We start from the raw sequence: 27366 nt of genomic DNA, 5'->3' as shown, positions 1-27366 counted from the left end.
GACATCACATTTTGGGTTGTCTAGACCAAAATACTAAATTTTGCTCTACAAGAGCCTGATATCCACTTACGAGGACATTATACTGCCACGGTTTTATTGAAATTTAAAGCAAATGTCCTCATATGTGGATCTAATTTTTCTCAGAAACAAAAATCAGGTAAAAAAATAAATAAATAAATAAAAACATCACCTAATTCTTTGTTTTTACATTCATCAGGTCCCAATCAGCCCAAATAGCAAAGAGAAATTAAAAATGCATGCCATGAAAGAGTTCGGGTCTTAGGAGGTTAAAGAATATAAGGCTAATATATTTAACACTGCACTTTATAAAGAAACCTGCAAATTAAAATGCTCCAAATGTCAGTTACTGTGAAAAAGGGGCTTAAATATATGGTTTTATTGCCACTCTCAAAGTTAGCCATAAATTAGTATAAAAATACCCTTAAATGTAACTTTAAATAACTGCAGTAATACTTGCTCAACCGCTCATTAAAAAAAACAACAAGGAAGAAAGATGACTGATTGTGTCACATGCCACGGTTCTCCTGCTGCAGCAGAGCAGCGGATATTACTCATGACCATGATACACAGCTGTGGCTATGAGTGGGGTCCACACCTTGAATTAATTACAGTACAGATGCCTATATGCACTCTGTAACTCACTCTGTATGTATTCCTTAACATTACTTTTTTTATTGTCCCATCAAAAATATTACCAGTATTAAAAATGTCTTCTTTTCCTTTGCAATTCATTGTTCACATAGCTTACACTGACCAGAGAGCGTGTATCTACCTCTGAACAATCTGACTCTGAGAGTGTGCATTTGCCCACCCTCGTCACGCCAAAATTGGCCTGCAATCCCACTGCGCTTAATGATCCGAGCTCAAGTATGCTTCAGTTCGCTCCAGCATCTCGACTCTTCTCCTTGTTTTTGAAAAGCTCTCTTGGAGAGAACCATGAGGTCTATGATTTTTTTCATGACTTAATTGGGGCAGTTTTTGGAAGGGGTGAAATCCTCCCCTCTCGCACGCCTTTTAAATCTGGTAATTACTTAATAGCTGATGAAACACTGGAATTCCACGCTTGGAGATCACGCAACATGATTACTGTGCCCGAATGACACTTGAATGACGCTTAGCCTCGTCTCTTCAAGTGTCCCGGGCCACAACACACAGCAATCATTCCTGTCAAATGAAATCAGCTTCTGGGGTCAAACGTGTGGTGCAGATACACCATCACATAGCAAGTTTATATGGTAGCATCTCCTGTTTATTCACAGTGTGAGCAGCAAAGAGATACATTAATTTCCCCTTTGACAGCTTTGGATGGCACTAAAACATGTTAGTGCTTCAAAGCCGTAGCACCTCCTGCTCACTGGGCCTCTCCACCTGCAAAATTCAGCATTTTAATGTGATGTTGTTCTTATCCCTTTCACCCATGGCTTTTTAATAATATGAATTCCTTAACAATTCTTTGCCATCTTGCTAACTGAGCTGCACACACCGGAGGATTGGATATCTTCCACTCGGATTAAAATTATAACGGTAAAGATCTGACTAAAGATGTGAGCGCTTTAAATAAGTCTCCCCAAGGCTACCACGAACACCTAATGGAGAGCGGATGCCACAGCACTCTGCTTCTGCTGGCCACACTAGGAAGAAGAGCAGCATGCATAAAATCCACATACATAAAATATATTCTTTTATTTTAATATTATTTTATGTAAGGTTTCTGAGGTAGAGGCATGTTTTTAATGAGACTACCGGTATGGGAAATTAAACTAAGATTGGCATTTGAAGTTTCAGTGTGCTATGCTGTGCCAAAAGCAGGATTAATGATTCATTTATAGCACTCACATTGACAGACGGTGCAAAGTGCTTTTCGATTTATTTATTTTTTTGGATTAAATAAAAATATAATGAATACATGGAATTTATGGCTCAATTTTAAATGACAATTTGATTGTTTAAGTTTACATTAACTTTATACACGTATGTCTATCAATGATTATGTAACATTATGTTTGAACAAACTATTTTTGTTTATAAGCTGATAGACTTCACCAACTATTATGAAGCTATGTTTATCGTGGCACTAAACTACATAACTTCAAAACACACTGCAGCTTTCAAAGCATGGTTCTTATGTGTTATCATCACAGCAGCAGGGTTGGATCCCTCAGGAAGAGTGTGGCAGAGAGTCAATGGACCTAATGTGGAGTGATTCTTCTCCGGGGGCATTCACGTGGGAATGAGGCTCTGGTTTCACAGTTATCACTCACAGAGAGCTGTCAAATGCTTAGTGGCATTCACTTGATCCAATTAATTAGGACCTAATAAGCCATAGAGAGGAAAGGGATTTGGATCTACAGGGTGGTGACAGAATCAAAGGCCTTCACAAATGAGGCCAACATCTCACCGTGGCTGTTAATGAGACATATGAAGCGGTCTACATATAAACATGTAGAAAAGCAAACCAGTCTCACTAATAATATAGAATAATTTCATGTTCAGATCAGAAGTTTTAGCTCTAGTGTGCTAAAACTAATGTGAAGGAAACCAAACAGCCCTAACAGAATATTTAATAACTTATTTCGAGCTAACATGGTGATTTTCTATGCATGCAATTTACAATTTGTTGGCTGTGTCATACCCAGTGCCTGAAAAAATTAATCAAGTAGTGGTAAACGGAGGTGGCATCCTCGGCTGCAATGGAGCAGATGTTGTAAATCCAATGCAGCTCACGAGGACAGGTGCCCTCCAGCCGGTTCCTGTCTGCTGCTTTGGTAATGGTTTGTTTCCTTTCCTGGAACACTGGAGGAATTGAACAACACTCAATCTAACCTCTATCATCTGCTTATTATAAGGTTGTACAATAAAGCATGAGATGACTAATCACCTCAAGAGTATGCTCTGTGGGATAATACGCATTGCGTCTGAGATATACATCGAAATTCCAGTTAATCCAGTGGGGTTCTCAGAGGATAGTAACTGTGTCCTGCTGCCCGAGTATTACAAGGACGTACATTGAAAAACCTTTTAAAGTAAATGCATCGCATTTAGGATGTTTTTGTACACGGGAAACTTCAGCTTCAAGGATTCTATATTTGAGATATTTTCAAGATGTTTAGCTCTTATGTCAGTCTTTGTCTAATCTTATTTAGAAATGTGACGCTATGGGTGGAACATTCAAAGCATGGCAAAGCTGTCATCTGTTCACTTGTGTGCTGGGTCACAGTGAGCTGGAGCAAGCGTATTTGCATTTATACCCACGGGAAATGTAGTTTCCAGTTCAGTTGTCCTGGGTGTTTTTGGGTTGTGGAAGGAAATAGAAAAAGCTCACACCAAAAGGAGAAAAAGAAACGCTTTGTCCACTATTTGTACTCCTGAGCTGGTGGTGTTGACAACTGTAATGTCAGTGTGAATGTGTATTTTTGAAGGATGAATGTGCGATCATTACCAGCACCTTTCAGGGGAGCCTCAATAAATAGACAGGGTTTCTCTTGCATGCAGATGTTTTTAGCATCTCACCAAGAGTCAAAGGTAAATCTATACTACTGTATTTTTCATCCAGGTATTTAAAGTAGTGTTTCATTTACACAAGAATAGACATCTTTATTTGTCAGATATATGAAAGTTATTGGAAAACTGATACATGTCTGTTTTAATAAATTAAGACTTATTACCCTCATTGTATGAGTGCACCTCTGTTCCTGGAAATTCAGGTAAATCTTAATAGCTAACACATATACATATTTATATCGCTGGATAATTTAGTATTTTTTTGTGTGACCTTTCATATTGTCTTTGTTAATATTGCATTGTAATCAGATGTTCGTCTCCTGGAAAGCTCCAAGGTAGGATCAGTACTTTTACTACAACTGTAACTTGAGTCATATGGATCGGACTGAGGACAGGACAGGCTCCGCAGATTGCTGGTAGGTTCTGATTTTATCGCTTTACTGCCATTTTCTCTATTTCATGTTTCTCGGTCTAGACAATAATTCAATTCAATTCATACTGTGCAAATGAGAATTTCCAGTCATTCCTTTTTATTGTGGTTACAATAAGGGCACAAACTGATTTTGCTGATTTGATTAACTGAAGAGATCCTCCTAGGCATAAAAGACGCTGAATTAATTTCAGTGAAAAACTGTTTGGTGTCGTAACTCAGCTGTTGTATGGTCTAGTCTGGGAACGCTGATAAGAAACAATTCCATTTGCTGGCTGAACTGTAGTGTAATTCACTTGCCTGGGCCTGTAAACAAACAATGAAACGGTAATTAAATACTATAAAGTCTGATGCTGCACTTATTTTAATTGAATAATAGCAGTCATATAAGCCTACAGTACATATGCGCGGCTACAGATATCAAATAGTCCCTTTGCTGAGCTCGTTCATCCTGCCTGTCACAAAACCTGTTTTTTAGGCAACAATGATACAAGGAAGCTGCATCCATCATGTGCAAGCAATGTTGTCTGAGCTCCTTTTCTGGCTTAGAGTTTGGTTTCTAAACTTTTTGCCACATATTTTAAATCTTCTGGGCCAATATAATAGGCCAGCAGTTGTGAAAAGAAGTTAATTTAGAGAAAGGGGAACATACATATCAAACCTAAGACACTTTTTCTTGGCCTTTTCATAGTACGCGGATTTAAGCAGTAATTACTATTACTGCTGGATACAGTGTTCCACAAGTCTTTTCAAAAAACATGACCAGTGTATGACAGAGTAGCTTTTACCACAGTAAAATTGGAAAGGGGATAAGGGAATGAATTTCAGCAGCTGTCATTTCTGTTGAGAGGAAAAAACACTGGATAGATTACTACTGCCTACACTCTTTGTGGTTATTAATGCCAGGAAGTCAAAGAAGAAACAGAGAAAACTCACTATATTATTCAAAAATAAATTCCAAAGCAGACTCAAGGTTATTTAATCAAAATAAGAGAGAACAATGTTATTAAGAAATCCACATCAGCTAATCTTATAATTTTTAAGAGGATTACACCACTCATAAAAATGTATTTTTTGATGACTCAGAGGTATTTAAGGCTAGCTTACAGACATTTAAATAAAATAAAACAACTACCGAAGACCAAAAAGTATGTCTTGGGTCTTTGTCCTGTGTATTCACCTCCATATATCTTCGTGAAACTTCACTCACCCCAAATAAATCTAGCAGTGGCCCAGAAATACAAGAGGAAAGCAAAAAATGGAGCTTAAGCCCTCCATTTGAAACTGTGTCATAATGGGGCCATGCCTACTTGTCTGGAACAGTCCTTTTCTCTCGATAACCGCTGACAGACTCTGAGTTAATGAGCCTCTGTTTGGCCCTTAGAGGCCACTGTATGTCTATAACCTCAGAGCCATCTTCTAAATTTCCTAACGGGTCTAATGCAGCTTTTAGTCAGATCAGGTCTACGTATCGTTTTCACTTTGTGCCTCTAAACTTTGTAATCCTCAGCAGTTTTCAGTATTCATATTAAGCAGATTGAAGGAATCCATTTTGTGGCTGTATCACTGTTACTCAATTTAAAAAGTCATATTTTCTTTCACCTGAGTGTTTTTAGTGCTTCTTAGTCTCTCTTTCAAAAAGAGGTATAATAGAGTTTATCTTCTGTAAGGATCAGACCTTATTGAGTGACCACTGAGGGCACCAATTGTCAACTTTTAACAGTTGTGAAAGAAGTATCCTATCCTAAATCCTGTCCTTCAATAGTTGTAATATTACAGTATATGTACATTCTGTAGAAATGACCTTTTACTGAAGTAAAAGTACAAATATTTTGCATTAAAATATACTTTAAACTTTATAAATTATTAAGTCAATAAAGAATACACCATTTTAATGCTGCTGCTGGAGCTGATTCACTGAAGCAAAATCACACCATGATTTACAAGTTTAATTCTGCTAAATATGATAGTCGGCAATTAAAGCTTTAAAGGAGTACAAAGTAAATGAAAGAAAATAAAGCCTTCAAACTACAGTTGAATTTATTGTATCTTTATCTGCAGCGGTTTCATAACTTGGCACAAAAACCCTCCAGTTTCTTCAGTAATAAAGTAATCCATTGACAGTTGTCAGTATTTCTGCTTGTACACAGCAAAAACTAACTTTTGATAGTGAATTTGTCGAACTTTATTTTCAAATTGTTAACAAACGTGGTGTAAAACAGCACTTATACTGCTGCCACGGCGTAACTCACACTGTCAATCATTGAAGGTCGTAGAGTTTGTGGTGCCACTTCTTTGAAACTGACCAATCACATTAGGGCCCTTCTTTCTTTGGGCCCCACCCTTCAAACTATCAGTCAGATAGATTTCATAGAATTCAGCTTCAAGAGCAGAGCTGCTTCTGCTACAGTGATTGCCAAGCTGATACGCTTACATGGATGATGGCTAGTTTGTGGGCTTGGCTCAGAGTTTGTGGGTTTTTTAAGTTACACATGAGGAATTTAACTGAACAAGTGGCAATAAATCCTTACACCCCTAAAATGGAATTATTTGCTTGTGATTACATTTTAACACACACTACTTTTTCCACAAAAATAATTCCACATGGTTACAGCAACCAGACCACCAAGGCTTCCATCTTTGGCTGCCACCTGATCCACACTGGACTGGACCCCTACAGTCGTTGCAGGTGTTGGTTCTGCAGGAGGGTTGGCTCATGTGGCTCATTTGGGCTGTGTGTGACCGCACCCCATGGGCTAAGATCTGACCACCAGATGCTCACCTACGAGCCCCTCCCCCCAGGAGTGATGCTGGGATATTGGCTTAGTAATCCCAATCTGAGTGAGGTAACGTGGTCTCCCGTTTTTTCCACAGAGCTCTTGTGAATCACATTGGTTCTTCACCCAGCGCCATTTTTTCTTAAGAGATCCTACCAAGAACAAATTGCCTCCATTGACATAAATCCTGGTTTCAGAGCTGGAGAGAGCGTGGATGGATGGATAGTCTTCAATAGTTGTTTTAAACAGTGTGTTATTTTACTAAATCCTCACTGCTTATTCACAAATTCACATCATACTAAAAGAAATTGCTTGGTCAACAATACATATCAGTCAAACAAAACAAAATGTAAGACTGATTTTCAAAAGCATTTATCCATGAGCTAGAATGTTCTTCCAACTTAAACCACAGTGATTTTCCTGCCCAGACCTTTGTTAGTGGTTGTTGTTGCATGATCCTGGACAGATATTACAAAGTCAGTTATAAAGCAGCCACTGCATCTCAGTTTGTAATTATGCATGGAGGGAAAGCCAGTCTTATTCTGGCACCATGAAGCATAGCTCTTTGTTTTTGTACATTTTATTTGTACTTTTAAAACATTTTGCAACCAGATTTCTATAAATATTTAAAGAAATTATAAGTCTTACTTAATGTGTGTGTGAAAACTGTTCCATGAGGTTTCCACACAGAGCTCAGACTGACTCAGATGGTAGATTAACAGTTTAAAAATTAAAATAAACTCTGTGTATGTAGCGTTCGAAATAGGCATCCATCTATCCAAATTTTTCAGACCTGATACTGATGCACATCCTGATTTTCCCAACATGATTTTATTATGTGATCAACATTTGTATCAAACTCTGGGGCAACAGTTACCTCAACCAATCAGTGTTTGTAGTCACAGAAAGCTGTGGTGCCAATGCTGACAGAAAAAAAAAAAAAAGTATTTGTGCTGTGTTGCTTGATTGGTAGTTACCTTTACTAGGTATAGGCTAGGCTATAAAAATATTAACATCTATTTTACGTTTAGATTTTTTTGTTTGTTTGTTTTTTTAAATTGAGTCAGTAAGACGGCAAAGCCATGAAGAAAGCACTGGTTAGTTTTGACTGGTGGCTCCCTGGCTAGTTCGCCTACACAAGCTAATGCTACCTTATTTTTTTAATAAGCAAACTGAACTGAAAACGTTACATCCAGATGAACAGAATCAACTTTTTGGGGCAAATGTCTATAGATTTAATATCATTATAATAGTAAAGCTTCTTCTCCTTACATTCTTACTTTTACCATTCATATTGCAACATAACACTCTACATGTAGTATGTATACTTACAATTTACAGTATTGGTATTCATTTGTTAGTAAGATAAAGAGAAAAATACACACACAGACACACTAATATATATTTCTCCCTCTCTCTTTGTCTCTCTTCATACACATATAATGGAGCATATAAGTGACAGTTAAAGTGAAGATGAATTTAATCAACTGTAAGTACAATAAAAGCCTCCCAATAAGTGTTAAATCTTACATAAGAAAAGAGAGTGACAAAGAAGTGGCTGTGTGAACACTGAACTTTTCACTTGTCAGCCTACTGTCTGGGGTCTGTTTCATCAGTTTTTATCTTTTTTAAAAAGTACCCGTCCATTTCATATCACAACTGTAAAGAAGGAAAATCATGAATTTGAGAAGTTTTCTTTTAGTTTTGACTTTTATTTAAGAATGCTTTAATTATGGCTATTTCCATAGCCCTGTTGAACCGAGGGTCGTAGCACTGGGTGAGGTGAAGGATACACCCATGACAGGCTGTCAGTCTATCGCAGGGCTCACAAAAACCGAGAGAGAGTTATTCATGCTCACATTCACCTCTACAGCTAATTTATAATCACCAGTTCACCTGGATGAATATTCTTTTATTCTCTTTTGGAAAAATAAATTTTTGTCCAAGATTTATTTTATAGAATGCGGAAAAACGAACATAGTACCACCGAATTAACCCAGAGGTGTATAAAAAGCTTTCATCACATTATGGAGAGAACTCTTAAAGATTTTTACGGCATCGTTAAAAACTTTAAACATTTTGTTTCCTCTATCTGGATATACATTTCAGGATATTTACTCATTCACTAAATTTACTACACCTATAAAATTCTGATTTATTTATGTAGTTGCAAATCACAACATAATTAATTCCAGTGCTCATTCTCCTTTTCCCTGTGCACTGGTCTCCAGTATCACATAAGGATAAATATCTAATACTAGCACTCCTTTGTGATCACCAGCAAGTAGCTTAATGTAGTTTGTCTGTTGTTTAGTTGCTGGCTGGAAACCCAAATGCGATATCATTGTATTATGTGTAAATTCATGCTACTTCAGGCATATTTGGCGTGTCATGTTTTTACATTTTTAGCTTTTTATAAGTTTAAATAACACATGAAGAGTTAAAGCTGGGTTAGAGTGTTGTTTATGTGTAATTTAAATGCACTGTTAAACTTAGACTATTTAATGATGCTTTGCTGAAATGCTCTGTAGAATGGCAGGAAGAAACTGTAGAGCTGTCTGACTTATCTGTATGTTCATCACAAACAAAGTAAGAAAAACATTTCATATACAAAAGTGATTTGTTTCTGACCTGGTGTTAATATAAAAATTTTTGCTTGCAGCAGCTTGAAACACCTAATAAAATCTCAATACACAAGAGAAAAACATAACCAAATGAGACATGACTGATTTGTGGAAACAGGAAAATGAGACCGCTAATGTTAGACAGGCATTGTATACCGTGTCTCCAAATTACCTGTTGTTGGTCATTTTCCTCTAATAGAATGTCTTCAATCACATAAATCTTAAAGTGTAAACACATTCGGTAATGAGGTACCAGTGATATAACTCGGGGCACTCGACTATAATAATGGATTAGGGCTTTAAACTCAGACTCATTTATTTTTCACCCACATACATCACTCCTAATCAATGGCATGTCTTTCGCAATAACCCTCCCCCAGCTTGTCTCAGACTTTTAGACATTCCAACGGCGAGCGGCTCTTTTACTCTCAAACTTTATGTACTGTTTAAAGTTATCATAGTTTAATATTATAGGAAGATGATTATGTGAGAAATTAAATAATGTCCCCATTAAAGGTCGGAGCCATCAGACTGACTGACATCAGATGAATGGCAATGTGCCAGCTTAACAGCAGATTCTAAAACCTCAATAATTAAATACAAAGGCATTTAAAGGGCTCCTAGAATAGCAGGAGAAGAGAAGCAGCCTACAGGAAAAGTGTAGCAGCCATTCTGTCTCTGAAGCTTTTAGCTTCCTGCTCTGCCAGCAAGTGACCGCTGCTCAAATGTACTATATTGATAGAAGGAAAACTCGTATCCTTTATAATTTTATATCCTGTAGACTATTATGTTCACTAGATGCAACACTAACTCTTGATGTCTAATAATCATGAGCTCAGCAAAGGTGTATTTAGGACAGATGCATTAAGTTAGTAATGCAACTTTCACTTGTGCCGAATTCCATAATTTTATTCTCCTTTATTTCCTCACCTACTGCACTATATTAAAAAGTACTTTGTGTACAAAATGATACTTTACATCCCTTTTCTACTGGATAACCAAATGATTATCGCTTTGGTACACCTCACTACTCCAACAAAGAACACTGACAAGTGCTTAATATTAACATTTAAAAATAAACGGTAACAGTGAAATTATAATAAATGTCTTGTGGTTTTGGTTAAACAGTCAGGCAGTGAAGAAAATGAAATAAAAGAGGACAGATAGTGGAATTCAAGGCAGCTGTTAGATTTAAAATTAAGTTTCTTGCATGGTTTTTAAAACTGCAGGCAGTACAGTCAGCACTGTTGCCTCACTGCAAGAGTGTCCTGGACTTGAATCTGCTGGCTTAGAGGGAGAAGCTTGCGTGGGTTCTCCCAGGGTACTCTGGCTTCCTCCCATAGCCCAAAGACATGCACATTAGGTTAATTGGGAATAGTAAACTGACTGTGAGTGTGAATGGCTCTCTTGTGTGACAAACTGGTACCTGTGACCTGACTTTCACCCTATAACAGCTGGGATCCAGCCCCACTGTGACACTGACATGAAAGAAAAGTGGAAGAATATGTATGGCTAGATGGATGGATGCTCAAAACCCACAGGGAAAAACTGAATATTGTTTTATGGCATAGATACAATGTACAAAAATATAACATTAAGTACCGCCAACTAAAACTAAACCAGTTTAAGATTCAAGATGTATAGTCAGCTTGAAATTCGTAGTGCAGTTCCTAGTGTTGCTGAAACGTATTACATTACACTGGCAAGTAATTTTTTTGTATTTAGTTTATTTTTATTGTTATGAGCTGGAAATGTGGAAAAGTCTGAAAATGTATACTCATTTTTGTTGATTACCTTTAAATAGAGTTTAGAATGGATACTTGGCTTTATAATGTGTGTGTGTTTAGCTTAATACCATCTGAATAGTTGATTTTCCCTTGCCTGGCCATTTTATTTCACTTCATTTGAATCACTGAACAAATCAGAGGTGTGGGTGGTGATGAGTTCTGGAACCAGGCTACATTTTCCCTACAATCAGCACTAAATTACACAGTGAAACAGACTATGTGTTCCAAGAAATACAGAAAGTGAAATTGTTCCTCTCTTGGATCTTATTTGGATACCAAGGGGCCACTAAGAGAAGTGCTATAAAAATTTCAGGCTCTCTGACATAAATTATTCTTGTCTCAATCAAAGAAGTCCATATAAATGTCTGTGGAAGCTAAGCTGTTAATGAGCTAATTCTTTATAGTGTGATAATATAATTGCTAGCCGTAACATAAAATTTGTTGAATTTCGAGCTGCAGTGAAACAACACCCCTTTAAATTGCATAAGGTGTTATATAATCTGTGTTTTAGCCAGAATGGGAATGGAGCCAGGGTTTTTAGCCCTTACGTGTCATTGATGTTAGGGTTCACATGCATCTTGTGTCTGACATGGGATTTCTTTGTTAAAGTGGCATTAAGAAGAAGCATGGGCTTTCATCACATAGGACAGAAGAAAGCTTGTGATGGGTTGTCTCTTCGCCATGGGTGCTACCTGCTTCAAATGAGATTCATGACAAATCCCCCTACGAGAGGCCGGCCAGTATGCTAGGTAATAGCATGCGTGGCAGTACTTATCTATCTCCATTAAAGACACAGGTCATATCCCACAATGTCAAAACCATTAAATCACAGAATATAGCATGATGGTAGGCTTAAACCGGGTGCTGAAGCAGCTGTGATTGAAGAAGGTGCTTTTAAATGATAGATTCTGTGCACTTTCTTCTTAAGATGAACTAAATCGCTGTAACAGGCTTTAATCAGGAAAAATGTTAGAAGAGAAATAAATTTGCATTCTTGTCACCTGATATTAAGTTTTCACTGCAACCATTACTAGTCTGAGTGCCACTAGAGATCACTTCTGATGCTTTCACTCAGTTAGACCTACTAATATTAAATGCAATCATCTTGTCCTACAATTGGGAGTTGCACCTTGATACGAAATCACTGGGATGTAACTGCGGCATACAATTTTCCGTTTCAAGTTAATACTAAAAGAAAAGCTTATCTAACCTTTAAAAAAGACTTGCACAGCACAATTGTGCTTAATTCTATATAATTTTGAGCTTCGGTGTGGACCCGTCACAGTGAACACCAGTGCACATTTATCACGCAAGATAAAATCAAAGCTCGGACAGTCAACTACTTGCCTCAGATTCATTTTAGCTTTCCATAACAGTGCAGGCAAGAGTGATTCACTCTGAACTCCATAAGTCCTCTGAATGCATAAACTGACCCTCTGCTAGATTAATGTCTTCCTCAGTACTTGCAGGTCTGGGCCGAACATCATCACTGTTTGTGTCTCATCACAGACCAAATCAACCAGATTACGCCAGGTGCAGCTAATTAATGAAAAAGCACCAATGGAACTATTTTAAGTCATTTCCAGAGCTCTTTCAACCAAGCCAACAAGCATTATAAAGCTGCAACTAATTTATTATTATTATCGTTGAAAAATATGTCACTTATTTGTTCTACAAATCAAACAGCTTGTCAGGTTTGTCTCGCCAAGTGTTTGAAAGGAAAAGGAAAAAAAAAACAAAGGAGAAAAACGCTTGGATTGTGATAACCTGAAAGCATGCATGTTTCCAGGGAAAACAGACTTAAGAATTTAAAGCTGTCAACTAACTCTATCCAATTAATTGACTCATTATTTCAGCCCCTAAGGAAACATGTCTGGTTCTTATCAAGGGAACAATAAAAGTGAAATGACACACACACACACACACACCCCCACACACACAGGGCGCACTCCAGTACATATGCCTCAAAGTGCCCTACTACGTCCTAATATGCTGTATTTCTGTGTAGTTCTTTGCTGGAACGAAAATCTTTCACCGTTCTAACTTGATTTCACAGCAAAGTGAGGCAACAAAACCAGAGGAATAATCTGACAATGCCAACCTCTAATGGCCCAATTCCCAGCTGAGAACTACGACTCCTGGTGTTCGGTTTAAGAGCACTTTCTTCCAAAATTGTGGTCATTTTGAGATCACTCTGTGTTGACTTGCAGGTATCTGGAATAGTTAGGAGAGCTTGGTAATGTGCGATTTTATTTTTCTGCCCACAAGGCTGACTAAATGAGTTGAGTCATCCAACCAGGCTGTATTTTCTGACCTTTTACAGTTGGATCTTGGCTAATTAATTTAAGCAGATGGCTAAGCAGACTTAGACTTTCTTTTGAATGAAGACATGCTTTTTTATGACAAATATTCAAATTTTAACATGAATATGCAGGTTTGTGAAATGAAATACAAATGGGGAGTTGCTACAAGGCATATGGCCATATCTCTGTCTTTTTCCAGTTATCCATTACCAGCCAGATCATGCCAAAATAAAGTGCTTTCATCAAAGGTCAATATGGAGAGAAAAGCTGACTCAAAAAGCAAACTGTTTTCCCATTCAGCATTTCTTACTGGCATCTTCTTTCATTTCTCTAATGAAGACCTCCAATGTGGATATTAATAATGAATAAAGGAGTTAGATACAGTGCTTTTTACTGTCTTTGTTAAGCAGGAAACCTGGTGCCAATTAAATTGGGCATGATGCTGTCTTGTGTTGCAGCCATCAGTGGGTATAATCATAATAGTTAACACTGTGGCAGCAGGACTGAGATTGACACATTTGTGTATAATGACAAAGAGACACTGAGACCCAACAACAAGCTGCTCTTCTCTTTGAAGACAGTGGACTGTTACCACAAAAAAAAAAAAAAAAAAAAAAAATCAATATTTCAGCTCCATTCAATTACACAGAGAGCAGGTACCTCAGTGACACTCACAGCAATGACTGATGTACTGCTGCTGATGGTCACTTTTAGAGGCTTTACTTGAAAAGAAAAAAGAAATTCTGCTATTTAAAGTTTGAAAATGTATATTTAAGGGTATTTTGACTGATAAAGCCATTTAACATTTTTTCATGATATGAACACATGTCACGTGGATATGTATCATAGTGTATTTCGTATAAATGCAGAAGTTAAGCCAAAGATACTATACACATCAATACCTGTAGTGGGAAAATGCACCTACACTAAAAGCATCCATGCACGGACACCTACGCTCACACATAAGCACGTGCACGTAGGCATATCCGTTTTGCATAGCCGACCACACAGGTTGAGGAATACCGCTAATTTATCATTCTCGTTCTTGAGTTATTGTTGATTAATTAAATGCCATTTTACGGGAAGATTTGAAATACAGTTGTGATCATACAGTCATGCTAAAGGCTCAAGGAGGGGACGACCGATGAACTCCTTCCAACTTAATTTCATCAGCTTTTTGCAATCAAAACCCGAATCGTGATTGTTTTACTTTGTTTCCCGGGCGAGGACAGGTGACATTGGCTAATTGGTGCTCTAATAGAAAAGACAAGTTTTTACTCACCCAAAGTTATAAGATGAAAGAGATAAACTCCCCACAGATCCATCTCCGTTTGAAATTTGAATTTCTGGTTATGCGTCGGAGCTACACCTACAGCAGGATAATTACACGGTAAGAATGAAGTGCCCCTTTATGCATTTGGAGATCATTATTTGCTCAAAGAGAATAAGCTCTTGAAAAATCCTCAAATCGTCTTTTTCTAGTTGTCCCTGTCTTTTTTTGTCTTACAATCCCATCAGTTACTTCCAAGTCGCTGTTAGAGTCGCGCTTTTGCGCAAAGGCAGAGCCATGCGTAATATTGTGAGGGGAAGTTGTCCTGTGCGTTGTATGGTCCGGTATTGTCAGAGACCCTTCTGTTGCACGTCGCGGTGGTCACACAGGTCCTTGAGTCCGCTGCTGGAGAGATGCAGAGTGCTGGGGAGAACCACTGCCAAAGACGTGGGGTGGGGAGGAGGGGGGACTGTTTGTGTAGGAAGGGACATTTTAAACCGCATGCTTACGTGGTCAGGGCTTAGCGGTGAAAATGAGATAATGTTAATTCACAGAAACACTATAATGTTATGACTCAGAGGACCTACAGTGTGGGGAAAGTAGTTAACTGTGTCTTCACTTACTATGTGATAGGTTGGATAGAATTTATTGAGCATCTCATGTTTTCCTTATAGTTTCTGATTTTCTAACCTAAAAAATGTAGACCGTTTCAAGCAGTTGACTATATACTTTTAACTTTAATCACTACCTGAATTCCATGAAACAAGGAGATAAAGAGCTCCCTTTCTTTTTATAATTCCTACTATTCATTCCCATCCTTTCTCATCACCTCAAGGTCTAACACTTGTCATTCAAATTGCTTATATAATAAAAAGTATGAGATTTTGCAGCCAGAGTTAATAAAAAGAGACTTAAAAAGAAAAGTAAATTGGTACTTTGAACTGAAATAGTGGAAAGTGTGTGAGCGCCCCAAATGTTGAATGCATGTATTTTCTTGGGGGGGCAGAAGCCGAACAAAAGGTTAATAACAATACCGACTCTCAAAAAAGGCACATTTGGGACATTCTCAACCAGAAGTCTGTTTGATTAGGCTTCTTTGTACAAGCTCTAACAGTTGAAATTCATGTAGTAATATGCTAACCTAACATCATTATATGAGGATATTGATGTGACAACTAATATAGACACATAAGATAAATACAAGACACCATCTGATGGCTGAAAACCAAAAATACTTTAAAACTGTTTTTTTTAAGCACAGGACAACACCTTGATAGCTGTGTGAAAGTGACATGTTTCAAACAATATTAATACACTGCAGTCTTATCAAACTATAAAGTTTTCTCTTTTGTTTCACGGAAAACCTTTAATGCTTGCCCCCTACAGAGAGGTGGATGCAGTTCCCGGTCAGTACTGACAGCCAGACCTACAATGCTCAATTTTCAGAGCTGTTCACTGTTTTGAAACAGACAGTTATTGATTCTTTAGTGTTAGGAATTCAACTTTCGCACCATCTGTTCATTTTATGGTTCAGAGGCCCTTTTTGTTCGAAGAGAACATCAGTAGACCAGGATGTGCATTTAGAGTTTGTTGACTGACCACTTTAGTGCATCTCCAAAACGGCAGCAACAAATAGAGTTTCCAGATGATCCATGCAAACAAAGCTGGTGAGGAGCAGATAACAAAAGAGTCACAGTATTGGATCAGCCAGACTCAGTGTGTATGCTTTACTGTATATTTGTGCACGTGTTTGTGTCTATAAAGCAACCAAGGGTCCAAAAGGATGATCCAGCTGTGTATGAAAGACAGAATGAAGACCTCGGAAGGGCCATTTCCGCCTGTTAGTATCATCTTTACTGCCTGTGGCTGCTGTGCTGTAGTGCTTCAATGGACTTACATGAGCCAGCAACATTAATTTAAGCATTTTCAGAGCCATAGTTGTTTCAACTTTTTATTTTTTGCTGAAGTCTCACATTGGAAAAACTGTAACTGTAAAATGTCTTTATGCCTCAACGATTGTAATTTTAGTTCCCTAACAAGTTTGCAGTGAGAATATCTGGAACAATACATTAAGGACTCCCAATGGAAATGTTAAACATGGGAAGATGGGCTCTGAAACTGCTTTCTGAATCTTTAAAGAGCAGCTCGGTGCCATAGGGATTTCTTCATACATATTTGCAATGTGCATTGGCATTTGTAATTCAAATTAACATTAAATTTGGAAGAATGAAAAAGCCCAGTAAATGGTTTTGGGAGAATTAGAGAGCAAATGTTTGTTTTCTCATAAACCATTAGTCTCCTGCTCCTTCCAAGTCTATCGTGGATTCAGAAAGGTCTATTTTATGCTCAAATTAGGAAATGTTGACCAAATGTGATCTAATCCCCTCCGCTAGGAGTTCTCTTGTAGATGGACCTGCCTGGTAAACATGATTATGTTGCCCTTTGGAGACTAAGTTACTGCCAGTAGATCAGTTTGGAGAGGAGGTGCTATTTAAACATGGGAGATGGACAGCCCTCAGTTTTTGCTTCAGGCAAAGGTTCATTGATTTCCTATCCTTGTGACACAGAGCAGTGAGGACACAACATTAATGAGGGATTAGTTACTGTACCCATAATCGCTGGTGTCAAAATCACCAAACTGGGTGATGAAAAGAGGCTTTGTAAATATTTGTTGAAACCATTTAGCAGCCATATTCACTGTAGGCTGATTTCTGCTTGAAAAATCAAAGCATTATATCCTCATTGTCTAGAGTTCCCTATTTGTTGGATACTTTTTAATTGTTATTCTATGACATTGTGGTTTGGTTTTATTGCTGATGACAGTACAACAGTGAGGCAGCATATACAACAAAGGAAGAATACACCACACTGAAAATCATGCTCCCCAGAGGAGCTTCCATCATAATGTGAAACCAGGAGTTCAAAAAGTTAAAGAAAGGCCTACAGCTGATACAAAAAAAAGACTTTACAGTGTGAAAGAATTATTTGACTACTCAAAATTTCAAAAGCTACATTAAAATGCTTTAGTTTAACTTAGAGAAATGTAGTATCCATCCATTCTCTTCCACTTATCCATTTCAGGGTCATGGGATGTGGTTGGGGCCTATCCCAGGTGCAATGGGGCAAGAAGTACATCCTGGACAGATCACCAGTCTGTCACAGGGCTATCTAGTAGCCTAAAACTAAAATTTGGATAGAAGAGCAAGAGATGGGTGCATGGATTTGTCTAGTGGTATATTGATGCAGATAACAGGTGAGGAAGATTCCCGACATGAGTTTTGGGTAGGCACCAAAGGAATGGAATTGTGGATGCAGCCAGCAGCCATAGACTTCCTCTGGAGAAGTCTGACTTCTGTGTTGGAGTGGGGTGGAGCGCTTGATCATTCCAGGGGGAATTATGTGTGCAAGTTAATCTGCTTCAGGCAACTGATCAGGATGTCTCCTGGGCACTTCAGGCACATGAACGTCTGGGTGTCTGTCCTGGATGAGTTGGAGGAGGTTGCCGGGGATCAGGATGGATCGATCAGTTTTTCAAGCAGACAATTATGCCCACTCATACAACACAAGTCAATGGTGAGCCATGAATTTTGTTGTCATAGAAAAGCTAAAAAGGCCAAATAGCACAGCTTAGACCACACGTTCACACAGCTCCAGGTTCACACAACAGATGGACTAACTACCTGCACCTGTGCTTATAAAAGGGAACAACCTAGCCCCGCCTACCAGGGGCGGTTCCCAGACTCAGGTCTCACCTGTCACATAAACATAAGTTCAAACTTCAGCACCCAAGTCTTCTTTTCTAAAAGTCATTAAAGATGCATACTGTGCAATCATTCCACCCTGGAAGAAGAACAGTTACCGTGGTATTTATGTTCATGATGAGTGTACATAAACTGTTAACCACAACATACAAACACAATAAATAACAACGCAACACTTGTTTTAGGGAGGACGGTGGGTTAGAACTGGAAGCATAAGCTCATGTTTAGTGCTCAATAATGGGGGTGGCATGTATTTCAACACTTCTCTCTGCACCTTCAAACATTCACAGCGTTGACTTAAAAGGATCCCATACATACTGCTCCCAGGATAGTGACATCATGTCTGTACTTGATTGCAAACAGAACAGTAGCTGTTCTCTGTGAACGCTTGAGACATTTGCTTTTTCTCACTCTTCTCCTTTTTTTTGCATCTTAATGACCTAAGGACAGATTTGAAACAGCTTAGACTGTCTTCTTTTAAATAACAGAATTGTGTTTCTCTATTAAAGAAGTGTAATGTGATTTATTAAAGCTTAAAGCTTAAACTTTGCACCATACAATTTTATTGCACTGTTAAACATGCAAGGAAATTTAGAACTATGTAGTCACAACAATCTGGCAAGCGTGTCACCAATACCATGCCAAATAGAGTGATGCTCAATTGGTGCCAGACTCCATGGCGAACATTTGCACAGACGGTGACTTTGTTACCTCTCACTAGAACAGATGGTGTGTCTCGTGCATGGTGTGTGGAAGGTTACTCCTCTCTAGATGCCTAGTTGTGTCTTAAACTTCATTTGGACCACACAGGTGCAGACACAAACACACACACTTGCACAGAGACAGAGGAGAGAGGGCACTATTGAATTAATTAATCAGTAAGTGATACAAAGATAATAGTTCTCTAATGCCTCATTTGAGCATTGTAAGAACAAAGGTGTTTTTCCACAGCAACTTTATTTAGAATATACAGTATGCTTACTGAGTCTTTTCTCATACTTTAAACCCTCTTCAGCCATTATCACTCATGTAATCAAAGATTAGTAGAGCAAAAAGATCGGGTTACACTGGCAGTGACAGATTCATGAGTTCTTGCTTTCTCAGTACAGGCTATCTATCTCTGGGGTAGGTTTAAAGGGGTGATAAGGTTATCCGAGAACATCTATCACTGATTTCCTGACACTCCCGGTGGCCAAAAATAATCAGATGGCACCTGGATCAACAGCTCTGTGTTTTAAGTTCCATAACTCATCTCTCAGGATTTTGTAAATGTGTGAGTATTCACACCAAAATAAGTGGGCCAGTCCAAGTTTTCTGCTTGTATATAGATGTCTCTCTTTGGTCTTTATCACAGATATCTCTATGAGATGTTTGTAGGAAGAGATGCTGCTGTTGAAAAAAGAGGTTAGTCATGATGTTTTATTTCACTGTTGGAGATGCTGAATTGTAAAATACTTCCTATATTCCATCCAGCTTCATGTGTTTCAGGTTACTATAATCCTCTACAGCTAATCACTGTGTACTAATAACAGTAAGATTTTGACTAACTTGTGTATTTGTGATGCTTTAGAATCAACAGATTCATTTGATATATCATTATTAATCCACGTGTTCATCGTTCTTGTTTAAGTCTACGCTCTGACCTGGTAAAGTCATGCAGGATGATATGCTACAGTTTAGTAGTACATGGTCCTTCTATTTTAACTGACTTCCTTTATGCTACCACATCTGGATGACGTGTTGTTCCACCGTTTTCAGCTGCTGTTTTTGCTGTCTTAAAGGGTTTTCAGTCATGATGCAACAATGGTACTACTGCACTATGAAGCCCGTTATTTCCAGTGGCTTCCACTACAAAACTTTGCCGCTTCATTGAGCAAAGCGCACATACACTGCGGTCAAAGTTCATTTATTTTGAACTATAACCCACCCATGCTGTGATAAACACCCGCGGGACCAACAGAAACAAAGCATCCAGTCAGGCAAGGACAACAAAATCTGAGTGTGTTATTCTGAATTCCCTGAACTGACGCCGGTCTGTATTTGTATCTATCCTGAAACAGGTTGCCATATAACTTGGTATACAGGTGTGTGTGTGTGTTTTAGTCTGGTAGGTGGTTTTAGGTAGACTACCAACAGCTTGTGTAACTGTGTAATCTCTCTATAAAGTATATAATAGTTTCCCAAATTTAGTTAAAGAGTTAATGAGGTACAAAAGTTTTCATGCAAAAAATGTTATTTCAGTGATATAGTCCCACAAGAAACTTTTAGGTCTCCACCTTGTTGGAGTTGGTTAATATAATGATAGGGCAGCTCGTTTCCGCCACTAAAAAAAAAAAAAAAAAAAAAAAGTATCCATAACTCGAAATTTCGACTTATCTTTCTCGAAATTTCTAGTTATTTTCTCGAAATTTCGACTTACTTTCCTCATAATTTTGAGTTATAACTCACGTTAGCGCCCAATCAGTAATCTACGTGAATGACGTCATTTCCTTGTTACCCGGCTGAAGCTGAAGCCCTCAGCTACAAATGCTACAGCTAAGCTACCAGCATTACAGCCAGTCATGAATTCACAAATTGCTGATTGTTTTCAGCGTGGCTTTACAAATGATAAAATCCTTGTGTTATTAGCTGAATCACATGGCATTACTATCAGCAAAGCTACTCTCGAAAGCTCTAATTTGTTGCGATCCGGTTTTGAACACGCATTCCACGTAGATTCCTGATTGGCAGAGCTAACTCGAAATTTCAGGTTAATAAGTCGAAATGTATGTTACTGATACTTTTTTTTTTGTGGCGGAAACGGGCTTCCATATAATTATGATACTCTTCATCATTATAATATTATATTATCTTCATTATAGACATTATATTCTGGGATAATATCTATAATGTCAAAACTTGCTCAGTCTGCACTTAATGTCTCTCAAAGTTAAAATATGTGTGCATCTTAAATGATAAAGTCTCACCTATATCTTCATGTTGATCATTCAAATCACAAGTTAGCAGCTCTTTAAATGCTATTTTTAAAAGTCTAAGAACAAAACAGAAGACAAAGTTCTTCACAAATGAGAAGAAAATCTACCAAACATTGTATGTCATGCAATACAATTACACACAAAAGACCTTTAGTTTAAACAAAGAAGGAACTTACACGTCAGTTGGAGACAAGAGTGATCAAGCTTGTGTTAGTGTTAGAGTTTGTGAGTGTGCGTTAGTAGATACTTGGACTTTGTTTAGATTGAAAACAGATCATTACTTTGCAACATCTGCATAGAGCAGTTGCTTTTGAATGCGTATTTAGCAATCGCCAACACCCCGCAAACACACAGGGGTACGCAGGTAAACACACGCAAGATTTAACCTTTTAGTTCCTAAACCCGAACATAGATTTTTAATGCCTAAACCTAACCAAGTGTTAACAGAAAAGATAAAGTTAAAAAAAAACAACAAGTGTGCAAAAGAAAAAACAAAAACTCCCCACAATGCTTGTTTCATTGTGCCATCTGTCAACCCTCCTACCTCATAATGTGGGCTTTAATGGGTTTTTGTTCTTCCTCGTGTTTGAAAATCTGCACAGAAATGGTATCCCTGTGTGTCAGAAAATACGGGTATCATTAAAATACGATGAAAAGGGATCCCTTAGCAACTACCAGAACATAACAAATCAAGAGTGAGAATATAGATTAACAATGGATGTGTTCATCAGATCATTGAATACCTAAGAAACAACTGTATGCTCCTCACACCAGCCCAGAAAATTATTTGAGCTGACTAGGTTGTAAGGAACTGACCTTATCATTATTATTAATGTTTATTTACAATGACTACATCACATAAGCTGCATATACAGTACATGACTAATGCTACATTAAAGCATTGGGCATTTCACTTTGTGGTGGCATGGTGGTGTAACGGTTAACACTTTGGCTTCATAGTGAGAGGTTTAACCACCAAGTTGGTTGGCGTTTGTATGCTCAGCTCATGCTTGCGTGGGTTTCTGCTGGATATGCTCAATTCCCCATTGAATAAGTTGTAAAGTAGATAGATTAACGTGTGGATGGATGGATTTCAGTTTGTGAGAATACAAATAAACTGGAATGAATTCCTGCAGACTTATGCTGGCAGCTCATTGGTTGAAATTAGATGGTTTCTATACTTGGTGGGGGACAGCCATCGAAACATACAGGATATGTATACAGTTACTAATCCTTTTAGGGGTTTTAGTAATTACATAAAAAACATCAGTATAAAGTGGCGATCGCAATCAATATGCAGATTTAATAATTTAATGCTACTCTGACAATAAAAGATGGAACTCTTTTCCACATGTCTGTGTTGTGACCTATGTTTTAACACTGACCTGACACCCATTCATTGACAGCCGTGTATATGGATCCCCTGGGAAAAACACAATTAGCCAAATTAGAAGGCAGCGTCTGGTGAGGTCAAAGGTCAAAATGGGAGCCAAAGCTGTTTTCCATAGTGGTTCTAAGCCAAACAGCTCAGCCAGCTCAATTAACTTTGCAGTTATCTCACAGTAACCTCACATATAAACATGGGTTGTTATTTTCTGTTTATTCGCCACTCGCTAAACACCTACATACATCAACACATACCAGAATGTTCAAGTGCCCAAATTTCTCTTTTAAACTCACGGTTTATAATTGTCTTCATAGAACATTTTACATAATTTCCATAATGTATTCAGAAACCCTTTGAAGTCCTCACCGCTTTCATTCCCCCTCAAACAAGCTGAAGTAACAATTTACCTTGTGTCTTTATTTAATAGGCTGCAGAGTGAGTGGTTGAAGCCACGTATCTGTCTTCAAGCAGGAAAAAAAATGAATTTACAATTTTTGATGAGCCCTGCATCTATGCAAGTAGTTATTCATGAAATTATCTGTTTGGCTGTGCAGAGGGGGTGCAACTTAAAAAATCCAGACAGCAGTTTGCAAGCTGTTTTTGTGGAGTTTTTGTTTTTTTCATGTGTTGTTGTTATAATGCTGCTGCTGCTTGATTTGTACTAACAAGGAATGTAGCAGCTGCTTGTGAGAGGATTTGTTGGGAAGCTGTGGCAACATATGTGATAATAATTTTTAATTTTTTTTCACCATCTGTGTTGTATGTAAGGAGTATGACAGCTCTTACGTCAAGTAGTGATTCAATCTTTTGGCCCCAAGGTAACTCGATGTTATCCTTCAAGTCATGCAGTATTCAGCTCTGTATGACTTTCAGTACCTTGCATTCCTCATACTGGCCTGAGGTTTACATGAATATTGCATAGTACTATGCTCTATGGTAAATTCCATGTTGTGTGCCGTGTATCCCATTACTTCATGAATTATAGATAGGGGTTATGGAAGAGGGATACCTCTCATTTAGTGTGATCTCCATTGCTGATTTTAGGTCAAACAAAGATATTTGCCATAAACAACAGTCGCATATAAAGAGTCTTTTTAATTGTGTTTGGTTTTTTAAGTTGCTCTCTTTTTTTTACTTTTTTACTCCTTTTTTACTGCTTAAGTAAAACTTGTTCCATCTTTATAGTTTTTTGTTCAACCTTCAAATCTAGCACTATGTATGCAGTGTATACTCTTTACAATAATGGGGAAAGTAGACTCTATCTCAGAATTCTTTAGACAGAGTAGGCTTATGTTGGTTGGTAGGCAATATTAGAACAAAGGTTCTTTAAATGTCATGCTCAAATTTATCATTATTATTATTATCATTTTTTAATTTGGAATATTATTGATGTAAAGTTGGTAAAACACTCAAAAGAGTATTCACAGTTCTGAAAAACACCTTTGGACCAGAAACCAAGAAGAACTTTTACCAGAATGATTGGAAGAGAAAAGTCTGGAAAAGAAGTGAAGCAGCTTATGATCTAAAACATATCACACTGTCTTTCAAACATGGTGGAGACAATGTTATGACACGGACATGTATGAACTGAATAGGAAGTGTTTATTTATTGATAATAGCAGAAATTTCTGAAGTGTACAGGGCTATCATTTCAAATCAGATTCAGGCAAATGCTGCAAAACCAATTGGATAATGACCCAAAGCAAACTGCAAGGAGGCTAAGTGTCAAGTCAAAGAAATTGGATATTCTTTAATGACCATGTGAATCACCACACTTACTGAAGACAAAAGTGAAGGCAGAGAGACAGAGAGGCTCACAAACAAGGAGAAGCTAAAGGCGACTCCAGTAAAGCAGAGCATCTTCTTCATGTTCTTCTTTCAGCAACTCCCTTTAACAGCATGCTCCTCTGTAACACCAACCCTCTGCACGACCTCCTTTCCAACATGCATGAAGCTCCTTTGAGGTCTTCGTGTTTTCACTATCTGTATTCCTTACATGTTCAACTTTCCACCTGTCTCTCTGTCTTTCTTCTACTGACTTGCATACCTCTTCTTTCCAGAGCATACCTCCACCTCTCCAAGCTCACTTCCACCTCATTATGAATTACAATGTTATCTGCAAGCATCACAATGTGAACTTCAAGTCATCTAGAGTTTGGCCAGACCACATCTTTAAAAAAGAAAAAACAAGAGATGGCTCAGACTCCATCCCTGATGTCATCCCTTTCCTACCGCTCACCTCACCGCTATCTGGCAGCCACTCCTGACTTCCTGTACTCCAGGATTAGTTCTTGCACTCACACTACAATCAGCTGCTTTCAGTTTGCGTGTCAGAGGCGGAAAATAGCAACGCAGTCCAGAGCATGCACATTTATTTTCAATGCAAAAAAGGACAAGATAAATGGTAATGAGAAAAAAAAACTCCACCCAGCAGCATTATGCTGCTAACACAACTTCGGCTCTTTGCTAGCATCTGGCAAGACAGCATGCTAACCCTAAGCTAGCCAAGAACCCAGAGTGAAAGCTGAGTGAGTGCCGACCCCAGCAGCCAGGCCCTGAACTACAACAGGTAACAAGCAGATCCAGTCAGGCTGCCTCCCTTTACACCTGCGTGTTTCTAAACCGCTTCTAACCCCCTGAATTTTAACTAAACATCTACACCACTTCAGTCACGTTTTATTTTTGATGAAGTGACAGAGAGGCAAAACTGCAAAATGTGTCTTTGTCCACAAATTATGGACCTAACTATGGTTATTAAACTTTGACCAGATTTACATCACATCAGATCCATCTAATCAGAACAGCAGGCAAAACTACAAAAAGACAACTGAAGGTTATTCATAATATGCAGCATTTTTATGAAAAGTAAGTAAGTTACTCTTAATTCAATTATCTTGGGTTATTATTTTCTCAACACTATAAGTGGTGAAGCTTTCAGAATTTCTTCGATGTAATCAGCACAGCAGTGATATTGGTCTAATATACATCTTTATTATGAAGGTAAGTTATTGTTTGGGCTATTGTTTTCATTATAAAATTCTCGTTATTAAGCTCCAATGTAAAATTCAGTGTGTAATTTCAACAAAGCAGTACATTTACTGCATACACAGCACAACTTACATAAATCGTTTAGAAAATTTAAATAAATGACCTGTCAGTGACTGCCACGAGAGAAGTTATGTCATGATTTTAGCTTAACTCTCTTCACAGCAGTGCTCTCATAAGCTGTCATTGTAAAACCGCTCACATAATGTGCAGCAAGCATTATAAATAATAAGGCAATCTGCTGTAGGTGTCATCCCCTCCTGCTTTAATAAATAACTGTTGCAACTATGGGTCCCCAGATCTCATAGTGCTTGCACTTCATAGTTATACTGGAAATCACTGCAATATAACGTGCTTTACACGTTTCATTTTTTGCAAAGATGAGAAATTAAGAACTGTTGAGCTCTTCTTTGTCTTCCAGTTTCCCTTAAGACATTTTTCTCTAGTGGTTCATTACATCAGCATGATATACTGCAAAGAATAAACAGCTGCTTATTCGGGCATTTTCGCAATTTATGCATACAGACAAAGATCAGAAAGTTATGAATGTTTCTTTACTGAAAGAGCAGAAAGATTACTTGATGCGCCTCGTCAAAAATGTACGTCAAAGCTGTTAACCTAAATCTGTAACAGTTCAAACAGGTAAACTATGTCTTTTTAACAGTGGAATGCTGTTACCAGTTGATATTTTTCACTGAGTCTTTTTTTCAAATAGTTTGGATTTTTTTTTTTTTACCAACTTGGTGCTTCAGACCCAGTTCCTACTATTCATTATCAGAAAGCCTGTTTAAAAAGGTGTATAACTGCAGCTGACATTTGCCGCTGTTGACGTCACTTTTGTCATCCAAGGCAGACATACCAATTAATGAACAGCTCAAACCTCAGAGTACTTTTGTATTACAAAGTTCACTCACCTTCAGTTCCTTATCTAGGCTATATAGGCTCACTAAAACTATTCTTTTTTCCTTCTCTTCTGACCTTTTCATCAGAAATTGCACAGTGTGTAAATAAAGCAAACTTCTGGTGGCTTTCAAGTTTATTTCTGTACAAGAAGCAAGAGACAGTTTGCAGTGTTGTGTATTAGAACTCCAGTCTAATACAGCCTAATTGATACACAATACTTGTTGAGCTGAAACGGGTTTTAAGTACGCCGTGGACTCTTCTGAGCAGAATATCCCTCACTACAGTAAAGACACTCGACAGGTCAGTTCATGTTTCCTAGTTGTGCAAGGTTGAGGTCCATGGGGACATCAGCTGTGATTATATAAATAAAATTGAATTAAACTGAACTGAACTCAATTGAATTGGAGGTACATTTAAAAATAGCAGCTATGCTTGAAGTACAAGAACGGCTAAAGTTAGATCAGGTATGATTTTGATTTTTTTTTTTTTAATAAGAAGAGTCACAGAACTTTTATACATTTGCGATTATTACATTTCACACATATTTGCTTATCTATCAAATGGAAGAAAAAATATCCTGGA

The 27366-nt window shown here is 37.9% G+C and overlaps 1 protein-coding gene across 1 annotated transcript in view; it reads right to left on the bottom strand.

Annotated features, from left to right (window-relative positions):
• Positions 1 to 15187, bottom strand: part of gfra4b (GDNF family receptor alpha 4b) — a 51205-nt gene extending 36018 nt beyond the window's left edge. The window contains exon 1 of the mRNA XM_005467363.4: positions 14726 to 15187. Coding sequence (XP_005467420.1) covers positions 14726 to 14768 — 43 coding nt within the window. The 5' untranslated portion in view covers positions 14769 to 15187. The remainder of the gene's footprint in view (positions 1 to 14725) is intronic.
• Positions 15188 to 27366: the final 12179 nt, after the last annotated feature.

Source organism: Oreochromis niloticus, linkage group LG2, assembly GCF_001858045.2.
Source record: "Oreochromis niloticus isolate F11D_XX linkage group LG2, O_niloticus_UMD_NMBU, whole genome shotgun sequence".
In the NCBI taxonomy this organism is placed as follows: domain Eukaryota; kingdom Metazoa; phylum Chordata; class Actinopteri; order Cichliformes; family Cichlidae; genus Oreochromis; species Oreochromis niloticus.
This window is presented reverse-complemented; position numbering and strand designations above follow the sequence as displayed.